The sequence below is a fragment of the Callithrix jacchus genome, chromosome 16 (assembly GCF_049354715.1).
Source record: "Callithrix jacchus isolate 240 chromosome 16, calJac240_pri, whole genome shotgun sequence".
Lineage (NCBI taxonomy): Eukaryota > Metazoa > Chordata > Mammalia > Primates > Cebidae > Callithrix > Callithrix jacchus.
The window spans coordinates 26,341,195-26,367,783 of NC_133517.1; the positions used below are offsets into that span (position 1 = coordinate 26,341,195).

The following is a 26,589-nucleotide window of genomic DNA, read 5'->3' on the forward strand; positions in this document are numbered from 1 at the left end:
GGATATCATGTACAAAGTGGAGATAACTGTAGTGCCCATTTTAGCAATTAAATGAGATGATTAAAGGAAACTGCTTAGCGGAGAGTTAGGGCTTTATAAATTTAGACAGTGATTATTATTTTCCTCCTTCTCGGCAATCACTAGTTTCGTTTCCCTTCAGATCACATTTCAATGTTTATACTAGAATGCTGCTTCTAACCGGCAGGAAATTTTTCAGTGGGTTCCTTTTTCCTTCATGGAAAGCTAGCATGACGACATAGCCCTTTCTGATTTGATCCTTGCCTACCTCGACAGACTGGAGCCCTGCATCCTAGGCCACAATCTCTGTACCAGCATTATTGACTCCACACAATATATACTTGTCTCTCCATTTCTGTGGGTGCCGCATCTGTGGATTCAACCAACCTGGAGTAAAAAATATTCAAGGAGAAAGCTGCATTTGTACTGAACGTGTACAGACTGCCCTCCCCCCGGTGATTATTCCCTAAACAATACCGTACAGCAAACTATTTATATGCATTTATGTTGTGTTAGATATTGTAAGTAATCTAGAAATGATTGAAAGTCTAGGGGAGGATTTAGGAAGTTATATGCAAATATTACATCTTCTTATATAAGGTACCTGAGCATGGGTGGATTTTGGTATCTGTGGGAGTCCTGGAACCAATCCCCTGTGAAGACTGAGGGACGACTGTGTACGCCATAGCATGCTCTCTTCCCATGCCCTGCCTTTGTGTGTACTGCTGCCTCTGGAATGCTTTCTCCTCTCCTCTCAGACACAGCAGGCTCCTGCTGTTCCTTCATGTCTTATTTACATAAGACCTCTTCCAAACCTTCACTGAATTCTGTGGCCTAAGCAATTTATCTTTTGCAATTCAATTGCATTTCTGAAATAGCTTTACTGCAATATAACTTAGGTCATTTAGTTCAGCTATTTGAGGTATTCAGTTCTGTGACTTTCAGTATATTTACAAAGTTGTGCAATAATCACTATAATATAACTTTAGGACATTCTTATAATCCCTGAAAGAAACCTTGAACACATTACCAGGGACTCTCCATTTCCCCTCATAGTCTTGGCAGCCCTTGGCAACAACTGATCTATTTTCTAACTCTCTGTATTTGCTTATTATTTCTAACTCTCTGTATTAACTCTCTGCGTTTGTTTTCTTTTTATTATTTGTTTCTTTTCTTTCTTTTTTGAGATGGGGTCTTTCTCTGTTGCCTGGGCTGGAGTACAGTGGTGTGATCATAGCTCACTGCAACCTTGAACTCCTGGCCTCAAGAGATTCTCCCACCTTCGCCTCCCAAAATTCTGGGATTACAGGTGTGAGCCACCATGGCCAGGCTGGACATTACAAATAAATAGAATCATGGTCTTTTGTGTCTGACCTCTTTCACTGAAGATTATGTTTCCAAGGTTCATTCATGTTATAACATTTATCAGTATTTCATTCCTTTTTATGGCCACATAATATTCCATTGTATGGATATAGCACATCTTATTCATCAGTTGATGAACATTTGTGTATAAGTTTTTGTTTGAACTCAGTACATTTGGGTATACACCTAGCAGTGGAATTGCTGATCATAAAGCAACTAAATGTTTGATCTTTTGAGGAACTCGCACACTAATTTTCAAAGTAACTGCACCATTTCCCACCCTATTAGTAATGTGTGGGCGTTCCAATTCCTTCCCATCCTTGCCAATACTTGTTATTTTCTGTCTTTGAATCTTATCTATCCTAGTGAGTATGAAGTAGTATCTCATTGTGATTTTGCTTTGCATTTCCCTGAGCACTAATGATGTTTACTAGCCTTATCAGGTGTTCAGGAGCCATTCATGTATCTTTTTTTGTAGAAATGTCTATTCAAATTCTTTACCATTTCCAAGTTGGATTAATTTTTTTAAGTTTATTGAGTTTTAAGGGTTTAAAAATATATATTTTACATGTCCATGTTATTCTTTAATTTATTTTAAAAAATAAAAAAATAGATTCTAGACCTTAGCAGATATTTGAAAATATTTTGTTTCATTCTGTCTCTTTACTTTCTTCATGGTTTTCTTTGAAGCACAAACATTTTTAATTCAGCGAAGTCCAACTTATCTGTTTTCTCTTTAATCACTTGCTATCAGTGCCCTACACATGAAATCAGTGCCTAACCCAAGATCACAAAGATTTACACCTATGTTTTCTCTTAAGAGTTTCACAGTTTTAGCTCTTACACTTGGGTCTATGAGGACTCACTTGTATTTTGTACATCATTTCATTTTAGCAATAATTATACTGTATTCCATTGTTTGCAAATCTGTTTTCCCACCAGACAGCTGCTCCTCAGGAACTGAGAGTCATTTCGTTTTCCCAGCTCCTAACATCTGGTGCTATACTATCAAATATTTAGTGGTCAATATTTATTGAGGGAATGAAAAGAAAAAAGACTTCACTAAACAAGAATAAAATCTTGGCCGGGCTCAGTGGCTCAAGCCTGTAATCCCAGCACTTTGGGAGGCCGAGGTGGGTGGGTCACGAGGACAAGAGATCGAGACCATCCTGGTCAACATGGTGAAACCCCGTCTCTACTAAAAATACAAAAAATTAGCTGGGCATGGTGGCGCATGCCTGTAATCCCAGCTACTTAGGAGGCTGAGGCAGGAGAATTGCCTGAACCCAGGAGGCGGAGGTTGTGGTGACCCGAGATTGCGCCATTGCACTCCAGCCTGGGTAACAAGAGTGAAACTCTCTCTCAAAAAAAAAAAAAAAAAAAGAATAAAATCTTAAGAGTTTAACCAAGAAACAAATAGAAAAATCATATATGGCTCTACAAAGTTAATCATTTTAAATATATTTAAAGAGGACTTACGATGCACCAAGCAAGTCCTGAGTTGTCAGATATAATTATTAACAGGACAGACTTAGTCTTTGTTCTTGGAACTCATACCTGGAATAGCAGACAGACAATAAACAATGACCAATGTGATGGATATTTACAAAGGGACAGTGCAAGGTGCAATAGAAGTGTTCTAGGTCATTTGGAAATGAATTGTTTTACTGTCAGTTTTAAAACTAAAATTGGCCCTTTCAAACCTTAAAATCTAGTTATTTTTCACTTCTTTGTGAGAAGACCACATTGGTCTTCTTTTAACTGCTTAAACATATCATACACTGGCTGGCCATAGGACTTGAGATGACCCTTGGGTTTGGTAAGGTGAGGTTATGTGATTATGTTAGTTTGGGTTGTCCAGGAAATAGATGCTAAGACAGAGCTAGAAGCATAAGAGACTTATTGGCAATAACATTTGTGAAAATTAAAGGGGAGGCGAGTCAGCTGGGAAAGCCTTCAGACTGTAATGAAAGGAAGGAAGAAGGATCAGGCAGGAAGAGGCTCAGACTGAGGTGCAGCTGAGAAAGTTTTGGCCAGCCTTGTGTGGAGCTCCAGCACAGAGACTTCCCATTGAGGATTTCCACACTGGATGGAGATGATGAGTCCTTGGACTGTGGCAGCACTCTGTCATGCCCTGCAGGCTCCCACCCTGTGCTCTTGCCATCTTCCGCAGAAGCTTCTCACTTCTGTCAGGAGACCCTCTCTCTACAAAGCTCCCTTGGGCTTTGGTAATTATCCTTGTTGCTGTTTCAGACACCCTATTGATGATAGTGCTGTGGCATTCACAACCCATCGTTGTTTCCTTACCCCTACCCACGCCCTTGAAGGGTGCCTTTATACACATCTCCCCAGATCGCCCAATTTAAATGTGCCATTTGCTTCTGCTAGAACCCTGATTCTTTTGGAGTCACTGGTGACTAAGAAGAGAGTATTTCCTTGGAAATGGTAGAAGCAAACAGCTGACTGGAGTGGGTTCAAGAAACAATGGGAAATGGCAAGATGGAGGCATGATTATAAGCAACTCATTTGAGGGGATTTCCTTGCAAGGGAGGACAAAGTAATGGGCAAGTGGTGAAGAGAGGTCTGGGGAAAGGGTTTTGCTTTTCTTTTTGGATAAGCTATATTATGGCGTGTTTGTATGCAGATGAGAATGATCTATAAGAAAGAGAGGTTTATTCTATAGGAGTTGCTTGGAGAAGCAAAGTCATTGAGCAGCTCAGGGTTGATGGAATCTAGTGCACAGCTGACCTCAGTGACAAGATAGGGTTACCCACAGCAACCAGATAGAGGGCGGGATTTAGGGGTGGGTTGATAATGGCAAGATTAAGTTGTCTGCTTCTGACTGCTTCTACTTTCTCAGTAAAATAGCAAAGAAAATCATCAGGAGTGGAGATACCATGCTGGCATTTGAGAAGAGAATGGAGTAAAACTGTGGAGGGTGAATGAATTGAAGGAATGTAATCAGACAGCAGGGCCCACTTGAGATTTGGGGCCATACATTTAAAGTAAGACTAGTAAGCAGAGCCACATAATTTTCTGCAGTCACATCTCCCTGTTTGGATACAGTTGTGGAGAAGGCACAGTTGGGTTTTGCCAAGCCAGTATGACAAAGGATGTGGAGGATGTGCGTGGTTGAGGGCAAGGATGATGAAGTGAAGGCCATGAGATGGTGGTCATGCTTGTTATACTGTCACCCTCTGCCCTGAGAGTCCACCCTTTCCTGCTGTGAGAGACAAATGTCTGCAGACTGCATTACTGGGGCTCCCTTGCCCTTGACTTCCTGTTGGAATAGGACTGGAAGTCTGTGGAAGACACTTGCCAAAAATCAGAGACTTTTGGGGATTTATTTATACTCCCATCCTTCCTTGCCTTACTATGGTTCCGACAGTGGCTTTGTTTGTTCTCTTGTGGCCACTGCCTGTGTCAGGTAGATTTTCTGTTACTGTTTCAGCTCTAAGTGGGCTTCAGCGACCTCTTTCTCTCCCCCACCACTTTAGGCTGTTGGTCGTAATAGCTTCCCTTGCTCCTACTCCCTGGATACTTCACCATCCCTTGTTGGTTCCTTCAACCTGTTACTCTTCTGTGAATAGGTCCTTCGTTAAACTCTCTTCCCCTAAACTCTTTTGAGTGGGTCATCTATTCCTTGCTGGTTCTGTGACAGAGGTGGAGGACAGGGAACTAGTGCTAGGGTCTCTGACTTGGAAGCACCTATGGGGCTGAAGAATTGTGGAGGGTAGCTGGCTGAGGAGGAAGTAGTGAGAGAGTAGGTTGCTGGAAATGACTTCACAGGTTGTGCAGTCACTGGCAATGAGATACACAGGGTAAAAAGGTGGGAGGGGGTAGTTGAGGTGGATGGAGGAGAAGAGCTTTGGCAGTGAGAAGTCAAGGGAGCAGGAGGCTAAGGTGCTCGGCACACACTTTACGTGGATGCTAAATCACAAAGAATGACTGAAGAAGAGTGGACAGGGAGCCAGTGAGGGAGCTGGCCACTGACATCTACTGCGAATGAGGAAGAGCCTGAGAGACTGGCAGATGATTGCCAAAGGAGGGTAGTGGATAGTGTAGTTTGAGGGCATGGACTTCCAGAAAAGCTGAGGTTTTTGAGCAAGGGAGAATTGTCGTAAGCAGCAATGAGGATCATGAAAGACACCCACTCCCCCCCAGGCTCTGTGGTATGTGGTGCGTGGGAGGGAAGAAACAGCTGCCTATTGAGAAGGCTCTAGGGAAAGCAGGTTTCAGTTTTCAGTTAGAGCTACCTCCAGGTTTCTGAGCAAGAAGGTGAAGAAAACATTCTGAAAGAGGCGGTGGGTATCTGTGATTTGGTAGATGGCACACCTGGAGCTTTGGGGGATACACTGGAAGAGTTCGGGGACTGGGAAGGGGCTTTTAGCTTAAGCAAAATAAGGCAATAACAGAGTCTTGTGGGAAGGTGATTGTGGTGATGATGGATAACAATGGGGTTTGACTCTGGAGGTGACTAAGGTATAAAGTTTTGAAGCATGGTGGAATGATCTTGAGGTCTTTTAGGGGAAAGTGGAGGTTTAATTATAATTTTAGCTTCTTTTTTTGATTGGCCTCTTGAGTTTATAGGTAAGGGTGGCTGTCATTAAATTCTACAAGGGTAGGTCATGGTGGTGGGTAAGTGGTCCTACCAAGACATATGGGCTGTGGAGGCCTCCCTCAAGTAGATTTTGTTTGTTTGTTTTAGAGATGGAGGTCAGGCTGGTCTCAAATTCTTGGCCTCAAGCAATCCTCTAGCTTCAGCCTCCCGAAGTGCTGGGATTACAGGGGTGAGGTACCCCATCAGGGATCCCTCAAGCAGATTGATTACTCATGTGTGTTCAGATCTGGAGGCTACATTCTAAGTAAGTGAGACTTTGGCAAACGTAGCCTGGACCCTGAAATTCTCAGGATGCTTTTACTGACTCTAGGACAGAAGGCAGCTTATTTGGGATTAGGTCTATCCAGGAAAATTTGTGGCACAAGATTGCTGTAATTATGAGAAATATAAAAGACCAGAAATATGATCTTTGCCCTCAATGAGGTTGTGTTTAATTGGTCTTACAAGACATGTATAAGAATAAAAAACCTGTACTGAGATAATGTGGAAGTAGGTGCAAGAAATTGCCTGATAGAAATAAGTTAGAACTAAAATGGGAGCGATTGATTTCAACCTCTCTTTGGGGACAAACTGATGAAAAGCAAGAAATGAATATTTGTTACATGCTTATTAAATTCCAGAAAATTTGCTTTTACATATGTTATTTGGTCTTCACAATCATCTTAAAATAGGTATTGTTATCTTTATTTAAAGATAGAGAATCTGAGGCTCAGAGATGTTAGGTAATCTGCCCAAGGTCATAGGACTGTGTGCCTGCCAAACCCATTCTTTTTTTTTTTGAGACGGAGTTTCGCTCTTGTTACCCAGGCTGGAGTGCAATGGCACAATCTCGGCTCACCGCAACCTCTGCCTCCTGGGTTCAGGCAATTCTCCTGCCTCAGCCTCCTGAGTAGCTGGGATTACAGGCACGCGCCACCATGCCTAGCTAATTTTTTGTATTTTTAGTAGAGACGGGATTTCACCATGTTGACCAGGATGGTCTCGACCTCTGGACCTCGTGATCCACCCGCCTCAGCCTCCCAAAGTGCTGGGATTACAGGCTTGAGCCACCGCGCCTGGCCCAAACCCATTATTTTTAAGATTGTTTTAGACAGGGCCTTGCTATGTTGCCCAGGCTGGCTTCAAACCCTTGGGCTCAAGAGAACCTCCCAAGTAGCTGGAACTACAGATGTGCACCACTGTGCAACAATCATACTCACTCTTGTTTCATGTAAACAGTTCTGTAGGGTCTATACTTGCCAGAAAGACTCTGACTCTTCAGAGAGTAGTGATTCTCAATCTTACCTCATTTCTCATCTATTCAAGAGACTGGTTCCTGCCTTTGTAGATACACAAAGCCCACGGAAAAAAAAACCCCAAACAGATAATTTTTCTGTTTACTTGCTATTGTTTGATCAATACGGTGAACTTTAAAATATAAAATCGTACTCAGCTGGTGAGGGGGAAATTGTATTTTGATGAGGAAGCAAAACCATTTCATGAATATTTGGAAATTATATGATTTCCTTTCGTATAAATTTTGCTGCTATGGAAACAAGAAAACAAATTTATAATGCAATGTTGCTACTAGTAGGTAAGACTGGCAGGAGATGGCATGTCACATTTAGAGGTAGATCTGGCAACTGAGAGAGCGCTGGTTGGTAATGGCTGTGAAAATTCTGTGACCCACCCTGACCACTACCTAGGTGTCTCTCTAGGGGTAGAATGTAATCCTGTGACCTATAGAAGCTTAAGGAGCCCAAGTACAAGGTGGACTTTCCCACTTGATTTAACCAAGCACATCAGGCCTGAGTAATACTTTTCTGATAAAGAGAGCTCAGTTTCAGTAAGTTATGAATGCAAAGTGAAAAATGGAAACAGGAAGTAAAGAGAATATTTTCAAGAAGTTTAACTTTGAAGTGGAGAAGACAGCAGGGTGTGTAAATAAAGAGAAATAAGGCAGTCAAGGTAGGTTTTGTTTTTGTTTTTTGAATGATGTCACAGTTGAGCATGTTTATTAATAGATGATGAGAAGGAAGGGAGAGAGGAACAAGCTGAAGACAGGGCAAAGAGGTGGGCAAAATGATTGACAGAGGTCTCTAAAGTTTGGAATCCACTAGAACTTTACATAGGAAGGGACGCTTATTTTTACACTGAAAGGACGGAGGGAGGAGGAGAGCCTACTAGAGACAAAGCAGTCACAGAATGACAGTGGACGTTCTTCCACATGGATGGTGAACTCAGGAAGGGGACTGCAAGCAGGACTGTGAGTCGAGTTTCTGTTTTGAATAGTTAAAAATGAAAAGTACAGACAAAATACATTTAACAGAGTTTACTTGAACATTAAAGGATTCACAAAGTAGGTAGCACTCAAAAGCAGAAGAGGTTCACAGAATCATGTTTCAGCCATGTGAGCAGCAGGCTTTTACAGTCTGAACAAGTAAAGAAATTGGTTGGCCAGAAATTGCTCGGCCAGATTACACACCTCTCATCTCACCACTTTGGGAGGCTGAGGCGGGCGGATCACCTGTGGTCAGGAGTTTGGGATCAGCCTGGCCAACATGGTGAAACCCCATCACTACTAAAAATACAAAAATTAGCTAGGCATGGGGGAGCATGCTTGTAATACCAGCTACTCAGGAGGCTGAGGTAGGAGAATCGCCTGAACCTGAGGCAGAGGTGGCAATGAGCCAAGATTGTGCCACTGCACTCCAGCCTGGGCAACAGAGCAATTACTTGATTGGGTACAGCTAAATATTTGCCTTATTTGGGTATAATCTGTTGGAAGTTTTTAGAAGTATGTTGGTGGTTCGTGATTGGTTAAGCTTAAGTGTCCTTTTACTGTTTATATTGAATTGAGTTTTAGTTTGCCTGTGTAGGAACCTAAGGTGCTAGTTGGCCTTATAGCTGCCCAATTACTTATTTTAACAGAATGAATGAGTGGGGAGTAGCAATAATAAGGGCAGAAGGAAATATGTCAGCAGGAACAGAGTTTTTTTAGGCATAGGGTGGCACTGAATGATTTGGAGAGGGAGAAGGCTGTCAGCTCCACCTCTGACCTCAAGACATACAAAGTTTGAGAGTAGAAAGATTTTTCTTTTTCTTCTCTTTTCTTTTTTTCTGTCTGCTTTTATTTTACTTGGTATTCTTTTTTTTTTTTCAAGACAGAGTCTTGCTCTGTCACCCCGGCTGGAGTGCAGTGGTGCAATCTTGGCCCACTGCAACCTCCACCTCCTGGGTTCAAGCAATTCCCCTGCCTTAGCCTCCTGAGTCGCTGGGATTACAGGTGCTTGCCTCCACACCCAGTTAATTTTTTATCTTTAGTAGAGACAGGGTTTCACCATGTTGGCCAGGCTGGTCTCAAACTCCTGATCTCATGATCTGCCTGCCTTGGCCTCCCAAAGTGCTGGGATTACAGGCATGAGCCACCATGCCCAGCTTAAGGAAAGATGTTCTTTTAAGAGGGCTCAAGGGGATTGGTATTTTGAAGGGAGAGTCTAGCATAAAGCAACTGGTCAGAGGGAATGTTTGGTGCAGTGGCAGAAGTTGTAGGACGTTTATAATGGAATGAATTATAGTAGTTATAGCTTTTCATTGCAAGTGACTGAAATGGGAATATAGTGAACCAAAAGTTAAGAGAGTCAAAGGAAAAGCTTCAGGAGTCAGGGCGCATTGTGGATCTTAGGAACTAGAACCAGGCACTTGACTTCATTAGATTCTCTCTTTACCTCTCTCTCTCTCTCTATTTTTCTTCTGTCTTCTGTTTCAGGTTGCCTTCATTTGTTCCTATTGTAAATGGACTTTATTTACATGCCAGAGAACATGGTCACTTGCCAGTTCTATCAGAATAGTTCCCAGGAAAGACCTAAAGGAAGCTGGCTTAGGTTGCAGGATCATTTCTGGGTCAATTGTTGTGGCCCATCTTGGCCACATGCTTTTCCTTGTGGGAAGGGTGAGGTTAGTACCAGAAGGTGTGGAGGAATAAGAACTGGACAAGAACACGAACCACCATTGGTGTCCTACAGAACATGGTAGAAAGGATCTGGAGGTAGAGGAACAGTGGGAGGTGGTTGGATCAGGGGAGAAAAATCCAACAGTAACCTGAATGTGAGTGAATGAGATTAATGGATGGAGTGACTTGTATTTGAGGCAATGGCCAAGGACTGTGGGGATATCCAGTAGGGTGATTTCTAAAATAATTTCAGTAATCACAGATAGAGGAAGGACTTCAATTTGAGTTTGTTGTATTTTCATGAGGGTTCTAGTTCTTGGGAACAGACAGGAAAACAGTGACAGGTAATTTGTTCCTGGGAGGGTGGCACATTCTGGAGACAGCAGCAGCTTCTGGGGATGCTTCATGAGGTTATTATGTACTGACATCTTCCAGGGAGGCCACCAAGTAAATCATTTGAGAATTAAACATTGAGAGCATTATTTTGTGCAAAATACCTTCCCCAAATGAGAAGGACTTATGCCTCAGGGAATGTGTGACTGGTGGAACTGAATAGATACCTTGTAGCCATCAAAAACTGGTGTGTTGCCCAGTGCCCAATAGAACCCAGGTCTTGGGGTGATGGCCAAGGATTCTCTGGAGCTCCTTCCTTGCTTGCATAAGGCCATGTGCTCCAAGACAAAGCTTAGGGCACAAATGAACACACAATGTATACATTTCTTTGCAGTCCCCCAAGCATTTTTGATACACATTACTAATTTTAACTTCATATAAACCTAGAACATAATGTTATCCCTGTTTCAAATGAGGAAACAGAGGCTCAGAAAAATAACTTGCTTAATGTTTTGCAACTAAGTTTTCACTCCCAGGATGAAGAATGTGAATTTTATCTATAAAATTAGGGTAAGATTACCCTAAGAGTAAATATGGTACTTTGGGGCAATTAATTGGTGTAAGTTAAAGTGAAATAATTGTAAGGGAATGTTTGAATGTACTGTTAACAACAACAAAATAAAATTAATATTTAGTGGATGCCAAGCACTATGCTAAACACTGCAAACTACTCAATACTGACAATAACTCATTGAGTCAGATCCTATTACCATTCATTTTCTACAGATGAAGATCGATTAGGCAATTATTACTAAACTAGGCTGCATATCGAGAAATCAACTAATAGTAGTTGATTTTAATTAGGAAATGATCACTAGGCTAGAGAAAGAAGGGAAAGGAATACATTCTTGAGTCTGTCTAAGACAAATGATAGGTTTTCTCCCTGTGAAACAAACCATTTTTATTTCTTAGGCCACTTATCCCTCCTTCTGAGTATCACTTATACCAATCAGCATTTTCTTTGGTTCTCAATCTGCCTTCAAACTACATCCTCAAATTATAGCCTAAATATTTCTCGGTTAAGTGGAGTGGAGCTAAAAAGAAACAAAGGTGACAAAGGGCTAATTCAGCTTGGGACATGGGAGAATGGTAATGCCATTTACCCACATGGGGTGTAGGGAAAGGGAGGTAATCAGGAAATTGTGCAGTAAGCTGAAGAGTTTGATTTTAGAAGCATTGGGTTTCTTCACATGCATATCTGGTCTTTGGGAGACAGCCAATTAAAGGATCCCTACAGACAGCAAAAGATTCAGGCCTGGGGCTTTGGTGAGTGATTCAAACTAATCACACATTTGGAAATTATTCAGCACGGTGGTAATGTTAACAACACCAAAATGGATGAGCTCATTGAGGTGGTGAATAAAAAGAAAGAACAATGCATTTAGTCTTGGAGGTGTCCATATGAAAGAGGCTTAGGGGGGATCAGGAATTTAATTATGTATATGTCATTTTAATAGCAAATTTCAGAGTCCTTTTCAAATAAGTTTCCCACAGTCTTCATAAAACTGAATGAAGAAATTTTAAAAGGTCCATAATATTCTTTCCCTCTATAATCCTAGTAACTGATTTATTTTAGGCTCAAATGCTATTGCAAGGAATGTGCTGGTCTAAAGGACAGTACCATTAAGTTGTTTCCTCCCATGTTGAAATGTATTAAAAACATACTAAATGAGCCAAGTAATATAATAAGGGAAAGAAATGGATAATAATTACATTAAATAACTGAATTCCAAGAAAAATTGCTGTAAGACGAGCTTCCAGGAAGCCAAGGCAAAAAGTGAACATGGTGAATTAACTAGATATCCCATATAGAGTTTTGGAAACATGGCTAATTATCAGTATTACAAGGGCCGTCCCTCACCAGGAGAGTCCAGTGAATGGTCTTACAGCTGAGAAGCTATGTTGTTTTTAAAAGTTCCCCAGAAAATTCTGAGAATTAATCAAATTTGACAAGCACTACTCTAATAAAGGAAACATAAGTTCACAGGAGAGACAAACTTTTTTTCTAGCTCTGAAATCAGAAAGAGATTTTGTTCCATTGACACTGAAGAATGTTCGATAATAAAACAATGTCCTCAATGGAATTTAAAAAAACAGGTAGAGATTTTATCTGTCTGTTTTTAAATTTTTTAATAGAGAGAAGGTCTTGGTGTCACTCAGGCTGGAGTTCAGTGATGTTAATCATGGCTCACTGTAACAAACTCCTGCGGTTAAGTGATCCTCCTGCCTCAGCCTCTCAAGCAGCTAGGACTGCAGGTGCATACCGCCATGCCCAGCTAATCGTGCCAGAATAATTTTTACTTTTTTTGTAGGGACCAGTATTGCAATGTTGTCCAAGCTAATCTTGAATTCCTGGCTTCAAGCCATCCTCCTGCCTTCTGCCTCCTAAAGGTCTGGGATTACAGGTGTGTACCACCACACTCACACTTATATGTCTATGTCTTTATACTGACTTTTGACAAAATAAAAGCCACCAACATAACATTAAATTACAATTCTGTTGCCATAGTGAAAGAATCATCTAGGTCGGTTGAAAAAACTATAGTTATTTGGGGCCCAGAAATTTGCATTTGTAATAAGTTGCCAGTTGAGAGTGATACACATGATCCAAGAAAACACTTTTATACTAAGGATGGTTGTTAACCATCCATAGCATTTTAGGTGTAGATATCAAATGTTAAGGTGTACCATTTGTAATAGTTATTTTCACTGTTTTTGAAAACTGAAGCAGGGTTAATCTACTTCTCTAAGCTGGGAAGACTTCTGTGGTATAAAACCAGAACAATTCTAGTAAAACTTTTCTTCCACACTTGGGAAAAGATTGAAATCATGGGTCGCTTTATATGCCACTAGATTAGATGTTATTCTCACCCTAAAAGGAAGAAATTAATACTCAGTGGATTAAAATCCTTTTAAAATCATGGGATAAAAACATGGGAAAACAAATTTACTAGTCTTTTGGTAGAGATGCACTTTACTCAAAACATTTAAGAACCAAAGACATCACTGTGTTAATACAACCATACATAATGTAAGGTCATATACATGGTCCTCCTGAATTGCTGCAACCCAACACATTTGGAAACATCTGATTTGTAGCAACAAAATTTTCAAGATTGGTCTTTATTTTCAAATACATTGAGAAAAAATATTCTTAAGGGGAGTGCTTCTTTGTGGTCATTAGTCATCCCACACTTCTTAAAAACACTAGTAAAAATAAGTAAGGGAATCTGCCATTTAATTGTTAGCATTCCTACAGATTTAGTAGTCAGTAACTTGACCACACACAGAGAGAATGTGATGTTGGCTGAAGACTGAGGGATAGAGGCAGGGTCTTTTTTCTTTTTACTTGTTATCAAATCTATTTACTAGTTACTAAATCCTAAATTCAACTCTCAGTAAAAGAAACTTGAACTATCATAGATCTTTAAAACTCGAGTATACTGTGACTAAAAAGGAAAGTTGGGATCTATCACAGATGTATAAATAGCAACCTGCTGGATTCAGGTAACTTTGGATCTGGTTTTCTGTAGATTTCTCTTTAGTTTCTCTTTAGGTTTTCATGCTGCAGTAAACTTTAAAGGTCATAGAAGTCTGACTCCAGTTCACCTTAATTCTCTAGGTCCTTTAGTCTAGATACTAGGTGCAGGATTTCCTTTTAGGGAAGACTTTGTGTTTCAGCATAGTATCCATGAAAGAATATGAACTTAAAAATTTCTATTTTTAAATCTAAGTGATCAAAAAATAAGCAATGTACAAACAAAAAATAATTCATTGTTTCCAATTCCTGATAGCTTTTGCAGGATAAAAATTCTAGGACAAAAATGTTTATTCCATTGAACTAAAAAGTTGGAACCCATCCATTGTATACTACCAGTATCTTGACATTAAAAATTTAAATTTATACTAAACTAATAAGTAGATATAATTTAAATATTAAATAGTAACGACAGGAAAAGCATTTCTTCATTCTCTCTTCTCCCAGTCCCACACTTCCCAAAGGCAATGACTTTAAACTCTTTTAGGCATTTTTTTTCTGGTATTAACCAATAGAACACTTATAATACTATTTCTTGATTTGCCAATTCTAGGCTTTATTGACTTTCTATTAACATGGGTGATGATTTAGTACTCTTAACCTCCCACTTTCTATATCCTGTTAACCTATATCACCATTTTTTGGTCAGTGTTTACACTATTTCCTATGAAAAAATGCAGAGGCAGAAAATATTTTATGATCATTTCCTTCCTTTCACTACTTTAGTTTTTTGGAATAAATGATTGTTTCATATTTTCTACCTGCATAGTTTTCTATGAACTCATTATTTCAGTTGTTCAACTAGAGCTGTTGATGACTACCAGTCGTTTTTTTTTTTACCCCCATTGCTCAAATATGTTAGATAATGTATTGGTTCCATTTTTCCCTTTGGAGATCTCTCTCTGAAGCTCCCCCTTCCTCCTGCTCCAACATGGAGAAAGCTTTGGGCATACCTTTGTCTTATAATTTCCTTTTGGCGTTTTTCTCTGGTGGATTTACTATTTCAATTTGTGCTTTTCTTTTTTTCCCTGTTTTTTGAGAGTATATCACCCTGCAGTTCTCTAAAGAGAGTTGTATGGCAGATACACTTTTTGAGTCCTTACATTCACACATGATTAATTGGTTGGTTATACATTTCTATGATGCAAATAATTTCTCCCTCAGATTTTAAAGTTATTATTTGTTTGAGATGGGGTCTTGCTCTGTTGACCAGGCTGGTCCCGAACTTCTGGCCTCAAGCAATCCTCCCATCTTGGCCTCCCAAAGTGCTGGGATTACAGGTGTGAACCACTGTGCCCAGCCCTCCCTCAGGTTTTTGAAGTCTTTATGTCCAAATACCTATTGTGCACTGAAAAAGTCAGTGCCATTTTGATCTGTGTTCCCTTCTAAGCGATCACAGATCCCTAATCCTACCACCACACCTACAACCTACAGTCTTGTAAGAGCTTCTCCTTATTTTGGATGTTCTGGAACTCCACAATGGTATGTCTTGGTTTGGATTGTTTTATCTTTTTTACATTGTTGGGTATTAAGTACACCATTTCAATTTAGACTCATCTTGCAGTTCTCACCATTTTCTTATATTTTTCTTTGATAATTTCTGCCTATTTTCAGTTCTTTTTTGGGGGGGGGACTCATTACTTAATATTGTACTTCCAGCTTGCCTCCTAATTTTTTAAAATCTTTTCAATTTTCCATTTTTGTTGTTCTAGTTCTAAATTATATCTTAACTTTGTTTTTCAAACTTGTATTTATTTTTGTTGCATATGTTTTTATTTCCCAAAGCGTTTTCATAGAGCTATTTTTCTTTCTTTCTTTTTTTTGAGACAAGGTCTCACTCTGTTGCCCAGAGGACGAGGTAGGTGGATTGCTTGAGTCTAGGAGTTCTAGACCAGCCTGGGCAACATGGAAAAATCCCATCTCTATTTTTTAAAAGAAAAAAAATTAAAGCAGAAGTATCTTCTCAAGCATCTGCAAAAATAGAATAGGAGGGAAAGAATAATATTAGTGAGAGTTTTCCTCCTCCAACATTCCCTGGAAATTGGCGGCAGGTCTCATTTTGATCTGTTGCATTTATAAGCAACAGACTAGTACTAGCCATCTTTTTCTTAAAGTGACAATCTGGAGAGATGAGGTTACTCCCCATATAACTTCAAAATATTCAAAGTCTCAGAGAAATACATAGAAATGATTAAGGTTGCACAGAGTTGTCCCAGTTTTGAGCTGCTGCAGAAAAATTGGATTTATTTATTATATATTTTACACAAACCAGAAAGTAAACCAAGTTATTCAGTAAGGAAACTATATTGGTCCAGAATCTTCCTGTGTTAGTCTTCTTCTGGGAACAGCCCTCACTCACTCCAGCTGCAGGGATAACTTGGCTAAATATAGTACCTAATGTTTCCTTGACCACAGGGACTGGTCTAAGGAATGGGTAATGAGCCAGTACAAATCACTGAGTTCTTCCCCTAGGATTTTTCATCTCGAAGCTAGACAAACGAGCTTGTTCTTCTAGTTATAGAGTATTTAGAACGTGAGCCTAGAGCCCGGGTATGGTGGCTCATGCCTGTAATCCCAGCACTTTGGGAGACTGAAGCAGGAGGATTGCTTGAGCTCAGTTCAAGAAGCAGCCTGGGCAACATGGTAAGACTTTATCTCTACAAAACATGAACAAATAAATAAAAATTAGCCAGGCATGGTCGCTGCGCCTGTGGTCCCTGCTACTCAGGAAGTTAAGGCGAGAGAATCGCTTAAGCCTGGGAGGCGAAGGTTACAGTGAGCCTTGTTCGTGCCACTGCACTCCAGCCTGGGTGATAAAGCAGATTCTGTCTCAAAATAATAATAATAAGCCCAGGCCGGGCTTGGTGGTTCAGGCCTGTAATCCTAGCACTTTGGGAGGCCGAGGCGGGTGGATCATGAGGTTAAGAGATCAAGACCATCCTGGTCAACATGGTGAAACCCCGTCTCTACTAAAAATACAAAAAATTAGCTGGGCATGGTGGCGCGTGCCTGTAATTCCAGCTACTCAGGAGGCTGAGGCAGGAGAATTGCCTGAACCCAGGAGGCAGAGGTTGTGGTGAGCCGAGATTGCACCATTGTACTCCAGCCTGGGTAACAAGAGTGAAACTCTGTCTCAAAAAAAAAAAAAAATAATAATAATAATAAGCCCAGAGTTCCCATAACCATGTCTATGTCCTTCATCATGTGTAGAAGCCAGTTGACTGTGGGTTCTCTTACCTGCAAAGATAAATAGAGGTGAGAGGTTTTGGGGTTGTATTAATGGGATGTAAACATCTGTTCTTGTTCACAGGCCTGGCCCTTTTATGTAAGCTTGTTGAAATAAGTTTCTGTTACCTATAACAAAATATAGCTTATCTGCTTAGCTGCAGTTCCATGTATCTGAGTGCTACTAGGTTTCTCCCTTTGGATGTTTCCTGGTACTTAAAACTTGTATGTGTAGTAAAATGCATCTTTCTTTGCTTCTGTACTCTATCTGTCCCATTTCCTCTATTCTCTCAATCTGGTTACCAACATCTACCCAGCTGCCCAAGCCAGAAATCTATCTCTTCTAGACTTCTCTCTTTCTACCTGATCCCCCATCTCTCAATATCTAATAGGTTTCTAAGTGCTATTCCTCTTCTTAAATATTTATCACATCTCTTGTCCCCTATTGAGGTATCCTTGATACCTCTTCTGTTTTTTTCCTGTCTCAAAATAATAATAGATAAAATATCAGAATGTTTACCCTCCCCGCTGCCTCTGTTCAATGGGATCCCTGTGCCCTTCTGATAAAACTTCTGGATCCAGATGATTGGTCCAGAGCAGTCAGCATGTAGGCTGGTCAGTGACATTTAAGACAGTGTGGCAAGAAAATTCTTTCATACAGAGAACAAATATACCAATCAGGTCATTTTCTATGAGGAGCTTGGTACCTGAGACACAAAGAGGGCTACTCAGTAGCCAAAGAGAGGCTGAAGATATGCAGAGAGAAGGCAAAGGTGATGACAAGCCGGCTTTGGAAACTCTTGAATAAACAGAAAATGAGTAAGCAAAAACTTCTGGGTGTTCTGAATGGAAGGTAAAGTAATTGTCTGAAGTGTTAGAAATGAATAGAATAATGAAATCACCATAATAGAAGAGGACCAACTCTTACTGTGAGGTTACAACAAAATAGTACTAGAACTGCCCTGGAACCTGAACTGCTTGTCAATTCCTAATATATATACATACTCTAAGCTGGGTGAAGCACTGCTGGATGACAATACATTGGTTTCTTTGTGATTTCTGTGTTCCCATGGGATTCTTGTTATCCCTATGACCTCAACGAAGCACCCCCATACATTCTAATCATATAAATTAGTTCCTAAACCATATGATACTCTGCCATATCTGTTCATGTGCATACATGATTTCCTCCAACTGGAAAAATTCCTCCCATCTCCCATACAAACACCCCTAGCTTTGTCTGCCTACCACATACTCATCTTTTAAGACTGAGCTCAGGGTGCTCTAAGCAGCTTTCTATAACTCAGCCAAGTTAGCTCCTCTTCTTTTACTGTAGCACTTGGTAATTGTGTGACTTTATAACAAAAATATGAGCTTCTGTTGTTTACCTTTGTATCCCTAGGGCCTGCCCCAGTACCCAGCACAAAGCAGACAAAGATACTCCTCAAGAAGAGCAACCCCAAGACACGTAATCATCAGATTCACCAAGGCTGAAATGAAGGAAAAAATGTTAAGGGCAACCAGAGAAAAACGTTGGGTTACTCACAGAGGGAAGCCCATCAGACTAACAGCATATCTCTTGGCAGAAACCCTACAAGTTAGAAGAGAGTGGGGGGCTAATATTCAACATTCTTAAAGAATTTTCACCCCAGAATTTCATATCCAGCCAAACTAAGCTTCATAAGTGAAGGTGAAATAAATCCTTTACAGACAAGCAAATGCTGAGAGATTTTGTCACCACCAGGCCTGACTTACAAAAGCTTTGAAGGAAGAACTAAACATGGAAAGGAACAACTTGACCGAAGGATGACACGAAGTCTAGTGAAGCGTTTCCAGGTGTGTCTGTAAGGGTGTTTCCAGAGGAGATTGACATTTGAGTCAGTGGACTGGGAGAGGGAAGACCCATCCTCCATGTGGCTGGGCACCATCCAACTGGTTGCCAGTGTGGCTATAACAAAGCTGGCAGAAGAAGGGGAATAAACAGCTTGCTGGGTTTTCTTGCTCTCTCTCTCTCTTCCCATGCCGATCTGCTTCCTCCTGCTTTCAGACATCAGATTCTTTGGCCTTTGGACTCTGGCACTTGCACCAGTAGCCTCCCAGCAGCGCTGGGGCCTTTGGCTTCAGCCTTGGCTGCACTGTGAACTTCCCTGGTTTTGAGGCTTTTGGACTTGGACTGAGCCATGATACTGGCTTCTCTTTTTCCCTAGCTTGCAGACAGCCTATTGTGGGATTTTGTCTTGTAACTGTGTAAGCCTATTCTCCCTAATAAACTCCCTTTATATATACATATATCGTATTGGTTCTGCCCCTCTGGAGAATGCTAACACATCATTTAGTGACACAGCACATTACCATTCAGTGACATAAATATTGACAGTGTTTTGCAATGACTGCTACCACCTGTCCCCAGAACTTTTTTCATCTGCCCAAACTGCAAAACTCCTTACATCAACACTAACTTCCCATTTCCCCTTCCTCCTTGTCCCCCTTTCTGTCTCTATGAATTTGACTACTCTAGGCACCTCCTATAAGTATTATTATATAGTATTTATCCTTGTGACAGACTTATATCACTTAGCATAATGTCTTCAAGGTTCATCCATGTTGTAGCACATGTCAGAATTTCCCTACTTTTTAAGAAGAAAAATAATATTCTGCTGTATGCATGTACATTTTATTCAGTCATTTTTCAATGGACATTTAGGTTGCTTCTACCTTTCGGCTATTGTGAATAAATGCTGCTGTAAACATGGATGTTCAAGTCCCTGCTTTTAATTTTTTTGGTATATAGTCAGAAGTGAAATTTCTGGATCATATGATAAGTCTAGGTTTTTTTGAGGAAGTACCATACTGTTTTCCATAGTGGCTACACATTTTATGTTCCTATTAGCAATGCACAAGGGCTCCAATTCCTCCACATTCTTGCCAACATTTGTCATTTTCTGTTTAAAAAAATTTTTAATAACAGCCATCCTAATGGTCCTGAAGCAGTATCTCATCGTTGTCACTTACATTCATCTAATGATAAGTGATGATGACTATCTTTTCATGTGCTTATGGGCCACTTCTATATATTCTTTGGAGAAATGTCCAAGTTCTTTGTCTATTTTTCAATTAGGTTGCTTTTGAGTTTACAGTTATTTTGTAATAAGAAACAGTTTTAGGAATATGGGTCTAGGTCTTCAAAGCACGAGAATAAGTGAATTAGAATGGCATGAAAATGCTAGGGACCTTGGGAAAAGAGGCAGACAGAGGTGAAGCTACCAAAGAAAATCAAAAAAATTTTAAGTCTGGCTGGGTGTGGAAGCTCATGTCTATCATCCTAGCAGTCTGGGAGGTGGAGAGAGAGAGGACAGCTTGAGCCAAGGAGTTCAAGACCAGCCTAGACAACGTAGTGAGATTCTATCTAAAAAAAAAATAAAAATATTATCCAGGTGTGGTGCTTTGTGCCTGTAGTCCCAGCTATTCAGGAGGCTAAAGTGGAAGGATTGCTTGAACCTGGGAGGTAGAGACTACAGTGAGCTCAGATTGTGCAACTGTACTCCAGCCTGGGTGACAGAGAGAGACTCTGTCTCAAAACCAAATGAATAAACAAAAATTTTTTAAAGTCTCACCCATTAGGGAAGAATAAACAAAGTATACTCAGGATTCTAGGCTTATGCTAGTATGAGAGTTTGATAACTGTGTAAGTTAAATAAGCGTTGGTGGACTACCTTGTGAACCTAACCACTATATAAAAACATTACTTATATAAAAATATAAAAAATGCCCTCTTATAATTCTTTAAAGTAAACTTTTGGTATATAATTCATATATAAGCTGATGACTATTTACATACTAAAATTTAAACTTGGAAAGTATGTTGGTTGCATTAATGGATTACAGAAATAATTATCATGTAATACTTTAAATTGGGAATTTAACATTTTCCAGTCACCAAAAATTCATTTGCATGGATCATTTGTGGTATACCAGATGAAGAAAATACACATGACATAGAGTGATAGAACCAATAGAGAGTCATTATATAGTTGATAGAAACATCAAGACAAAGTGATTATGTACAAATAGAGACAAGGGTTGAGGGAAGAGTAAGGGTGCATAGAAATCTGTGCTGTTAAATAAAGTAGCTATAGAAAACTGTATTACTGGTCATTAGCAATAGATAACTAACCACCAAAAATAATATCAAGTTTAAATTAGATAAATTTTATTATTTTTAAAGTAACCATTTTACATAATCCATTGAAAACTGATAAATTATTAGAGTCTGAATTTTTGGTAAAACGTTATAAGACCAAGGTTAGAGAAATAACCTATCATATGGCTATATAGTGTAATTTACATATTTTAGCAAAATATTATTTTAAAGTATATCTAGGGTTATTTTTAATGTTTTATACTTTTATATTCTCTATAAATAACCTATAGTTAAGAAAACATACCATACTCTCAAAGCAAAATAAAACAAGCTTTCTTTAATCTGAAATTAAAGATGAGCTTTCCATTTCTTGTCAGGATCTGTGTTGCAGACTGTAGAAAGAAAATCAAAGAGTAAAAATTTAACAACCGATAAGTGAAAACACTGGATTTTAAGTTATCTTGTGGCTAGAAAAAGCACTCATTCTTAAAATTTTGTTGCTCAACATAAAGTTGGGTATTTTTAGTATATGTAAAAACATTGCTAAGGCTTCTACATGAAATTCAAGCTTAGAAATTCTTGATTTTAAGGACTACATTTCTATATTGTTAGTTTGACAAATTAAACAAACACTGGAAAATGATTATATAATTACTGCTTTAATATCTCTGAGCTTACCACCTTTACTACTGTTTAAAACCTTTGGCTGTTCCCAAATCTACCTCGTGTAAAATTCTTTGATGTTTTGGGGTCTGGGAGAAGTTATCTTCCTACTACATGTCTTCTATTGCCATTCTGGTGGGTAGGATTGGAATTCCAACTGAGATTCTAATTCTCATGTGAGCTTTTGGTTCCAATTTGTGGTCAACTGGCCTTGTGCTACTGACCATCCTAGTATCTGTTTCTCCAACTTAAAGTGATATTCACGGGAGAACTTTGATGGGTATTATTTTTCCTTAAAGGAAACTAAGGCATCTGTAAAAATATTTTAAATGCTGGTAACAGAAGAAAATTTGGAAACATACTCACATATTTTTCCTTCTTTTTCTAGTTTTTTCAAATGAAGCAAGAGATTATGTTTAGCCATTTTATGTAAATTCTCAGGAGTATTCTAAAATAAAAATGAGGGCGAAAAAAATTACTTTTTTTAAAAAAAGAACACAGTTAATTTTTTGAAATCTTTGAAGAAAAATAAAATGTAACAAAAGTTACATTTTTAACTAGCAATAACCTAAACAATTTCACTTTGTATAAATTTTGCTTTATATTCTATCTATTCCTATAGATAGAATAGATTGTAAGCACCATGAAGACAGCAGCAGTATCTGTTTTTTTTTTTTGAGACGGAGTATCGCTCTTGTTGTTGGCCCAGTAGCAGTATCTGTTTTGTTCATCACTGAATATTCAGTGTTTAGCATAATACATAGCAGAAACACATTAATATTTTATGAATTAATAAATGTAAAAATTATTCATAGAACGTTTAGATGATGCCACAGACAGTTGGCCCTATAATTTAATTGTTATGTTACAGGGTAATATTTCTGTATAATTTAATTTAAATTTAATTTTTTTGAAAAGTTTTTGAGGTAACAGTTTTGCACTGTCACCTATGCTGGAGTGCAATGGTGCGATGTTGGCTCACTGCAGCCTTGACTTCCCATGCTCAAGTGATCCTCGCATCTCAGCCACCTGAGCAGGTGGGATCACAGGCATGTGCCACCTACGCCTGGCTCATGTAAAAAATGTTTTGGGCCGGGTGTAGTGGCTCATACCTGTAATCCCAGCACTTTGGGAGGCTGAGGTGGGCGGATCACCTGAGGCCAGGAGTTCGGGACCAGCCTGATCAACATGGAGAAACCTCGTTTCTACTAAAAACACAAAAATCAGCTGGGCATGGTGGTACGCACCTATAATCCCAGATACTTGGGAAGCTGAGGCATGAGAATCGCTTGAACCCAGGAGGTGAAACTTGCAGTGAGCTGAGATCATGCCATTGCACTCCAGCCTAGGCAACAACAGTGAAACTCCATCACAATTTTTTTTTTTGTTTTACAGAGATGAGGTCTCACTATGTTGCCTCAATTTGTCTTGAACTCCTGGGCTGAAGCAACCCTCCTGCTTAGCCTCCCAAAATGCTGCGATTACAGGCATAAGCCACCAGGCCTGGCCACAAAAGCTTACATTCTTAACCTCTAAGTTATGCTACCCACACAGCAGACATCTAATAAACATTTGCTGAAAAACTGAATTATACTGACTGCCACATAGTGCTGTCATACAGTGATATTCTCAGAGGTCACTGAGGTGTAAAGCTTTTTCCTTCATACTACTTTACTCATGTTCTTTGATTTTTTTTTTCTTTTTTTCATTGTTTGGCATTGCTACTATTTCTCACTGCTTTGCTACTTCTTCTCACTGTTATCATCCCAATATTTGTCTCTAGCAGGTCACCCCTCCTCTCGGTGCAGGCTAGGACACCAGATAATGAAGATGGCTAGAATAATGCAAAAATTATTACAAAATGTAATCATCAGGCTGTTGGTGGTTTCTCCTACATAGTTAAATATATTAAGTTCAATGATGGCTTGAAATGGCTATCTTTGTTCTCTAAGGCCAGTTTTTGTTTAAGTTTAGCAGTGTAGAAAGTTTAGACTGGTCTCAAGTCTAGAAAAGTGACATAACTTCTGATCTAGGATAATGATAAGTTTACCATTTCTATAGTCTACTAAATAGATAATTCTAATAAATTTGTGGCTATATACAAAATAAGAAAACTGAAAATTACCTTGTAAATAATTTTGACAAGCTCCATTACTGTAAATGATTTCTCAAAGTTTTCACGAAATAATGTAAGAATTTGTTGTTCTCGAGTATTTCTGTGAGAAATGTATTCCTGAATTTTAGCTTCAGCATTATGAATTACTGGGCCATGTCCTGAAATTAAAATAATTATAAGAGTTAATTCAGCCAGATAAAAAAATATTAAGTATAACCGAAGCTAACTCACTCCATTTAGAAATAATTCATATGGTATATTGAAAAAGCATAGTAAATGTTAAATATGAACTATTTGCAAAGCTATACAGGTGAAAGAGATTTAAAAATTACATACAGTGACCCCCAATTAGAAAATTATAGCAAATACAATCTATAAAAAATATTGTGTATGTTAAAAATATGGAATGAAAATTTAACAATAAAACACAGCAATAAAAATAGTAACTACAATAATCACAATAGGTAATGTTTATGGAGCGCTCACTATGTGCTAGGCACTGCCCTAAATGCTTGGATTACAGGCATGAGCCACCATGCCTGTCCATAAAAGCTTACACTTTTAACCTCTAAGCTACGCTACCTACACAGCAGACATCTAATAAACATTTGCGGAAAAACTGAATTATACTGACTGCCACACAGTGCTGTCATACAGTGTTATTCTCAGAGGCCACAGAATCCCAATGAAGTAGGTACAATTATTACACCTTTCCTATAGCAGAAACTGAGGCATAGGGAGGGTAAATAATCTGTCCACAGTTACATGGCTAAGAAGGGGTGGAGCTAGGATTCTGACAGGATCTCTTAACCACTCTGTGCTTTCAACCATTAGGCTAAGTGTATAAAATACTGCAAAAGGAGAACGTAAAGAGCAGTTTCATGTACGTGACCAAGATCTATTAAAAATTCACAAGACCCACAGAACTTTAAGAATCCTATGTATAGGCTAATGTATGTCAGAAATTTTGACAACCCAGATTAAGTTATATTATAATTTACGTCCTCTTCAAGATAGTACACATTAATATTATATATTATACAAGTCTGCAAGAAGGATGTTCTCAAATATCTGAGAACAAAATATCCAGAAGCAGGCTAACCTATTACGGCATCTGGTTAGACACAGACCTATCATTTATTCACTGGGTGGCTAATAAAATGGCAAAGTCTCTAAAACTCTCTGTTTCTTCTGCCGTGTGGTGAGGGAACAACTACCTACTTTACAGGGTTTCGGTGAGGATGACAACTGTAAAGGCCTCTGCACAAAACCTGATGGCTAGAAGGCTTTAATATATGGTAGGTATGGCTACAGAGCATAATTTACATATAAACAACTGATGTGCTAGTAAGCCAGTTCACTGACTTAATGGTTACTATGCAGACTCTCATTAGCTTAGCTTGAATGTGAATTTACTGAATGTCTGCCCTCTTCTCCTTAAAAATAGCTGTCTTTAGCAAAAACAAAGCAAAACAAACAAAACCCTCCAAAGCTATCAGCCTCCAACCATTTAATGTCATTATATTAGTCTAAATGCCCAGCTCTACTGTATGTTTTCTATTCCCCCAGCAGTAGGAACTCATTGCACAGTGTAAATGTGTTGAAGATACTGGATGGATGGATCTTTCAATGGCTTGGTTAGGAACAAGTTAGAAGAACTTAGAAAATTAAGTAATCTAGTCTCTTTTTCCTTTTGGGCCTTTTTGTTGGTTCCTCTTTCTTAGCTTTTTTTTTTTGAGGAGTCACACTCTGTTGTGTGATCGCTCACTGCAACCTCCGCCTCCCAGATTCACGTGATTTTCCTGCCTCAGCCTCTTGAGAAGCTGTTATTACAGGCACCCACCACCATGCTTGGCTAATTTTTGTATTTTTAGTAGAGACAGGGTTTTGCCATGTTGGCCAGGCTGGTCTTTAACTCCTGATCTCAGGTGATGCGCCTGCCTTGGCCTCCCAATTTGGGATTACAGGCGTGAGCCACTGCACCTAGGCATTTCTTAGCTCTTAAGATGAAGGAGAGATTCATATCGTAGAGCAGTCTAGTGAGATCTGAGATACTAACATGTTTCTTTTTCTGGAGAATGGAAATAAAGACACCATTTTACAGGTGATATAGAAGCTATTGGTATTTCAATATCGTAAATTAAGAAGCTCAGAGGTCAAACATTACCCAAAGTTACATAGCTAAAATGTAGTCCAAACAGAAATCAAGTTAACAAAAATGATGGTAGCTTATGGAATGAAAATATTTTCCCGTTTCAATGTAAACTTATTTCTTTTGTTTAGCAGTTCTATTAATAACTGTATTTATGTTGAAAAAGAATCCTCATATCTTTATCAAAAGTTATTAATATGGCTCTCCATCCCTTCTCTTTAACTGCATGGCTAGACAAGACTTACGTTTTTTTTTTGAGACAGAATCTCGCTCTGTTGCCCAGGCTGCAACCTGTGACTCCCAGGTTCAAGCAATTCTCCTGCCTCAGCCTCCCAAGTAGCTGAGATTACAGGTGTGTACCACGACGCCTGGCCAATTTTTGTATTATTAGTAGAGAGACAGGGTTTCACCATGCTGGCCAAGCTG

The 26,589-nt window shown here is 39.2% G+C and overlaps 1 protein-coding gene across 1 annotated transcript in view; it reads right to left on the reverse strand.

Annotated features, from left to right (window-relative positions):
- Positions 1-21,279: 21,279 nt before the first annotated feature.
- LACTB2 (lactamase beta 2) overlaps positions 21,280-26,589 on the reverse strand; it is a 31,593-nt gene continuing 26,283 nt past the window's right edge. The window contains exons 5-7 of the mRNA XM_002758985.8: positions 24,021-24,169; positions 22,262-22,343; positions 21,280-21,624 (exon numbers count right to left, since the gene is read on the reverse strand). Coding sequence (XP_002759031.1) covers positions 21,581-21,624; positions 22,262-22,343; positions 24,021-24,169 — 275 coding nt within the window. The 3' untranslated portion in view covers positions 21,280-21,580. The remainder of the gene's footprint in view (positions 21,625-22,261; positions 22,344-24,020; positions 24,170-26,589) is intronic.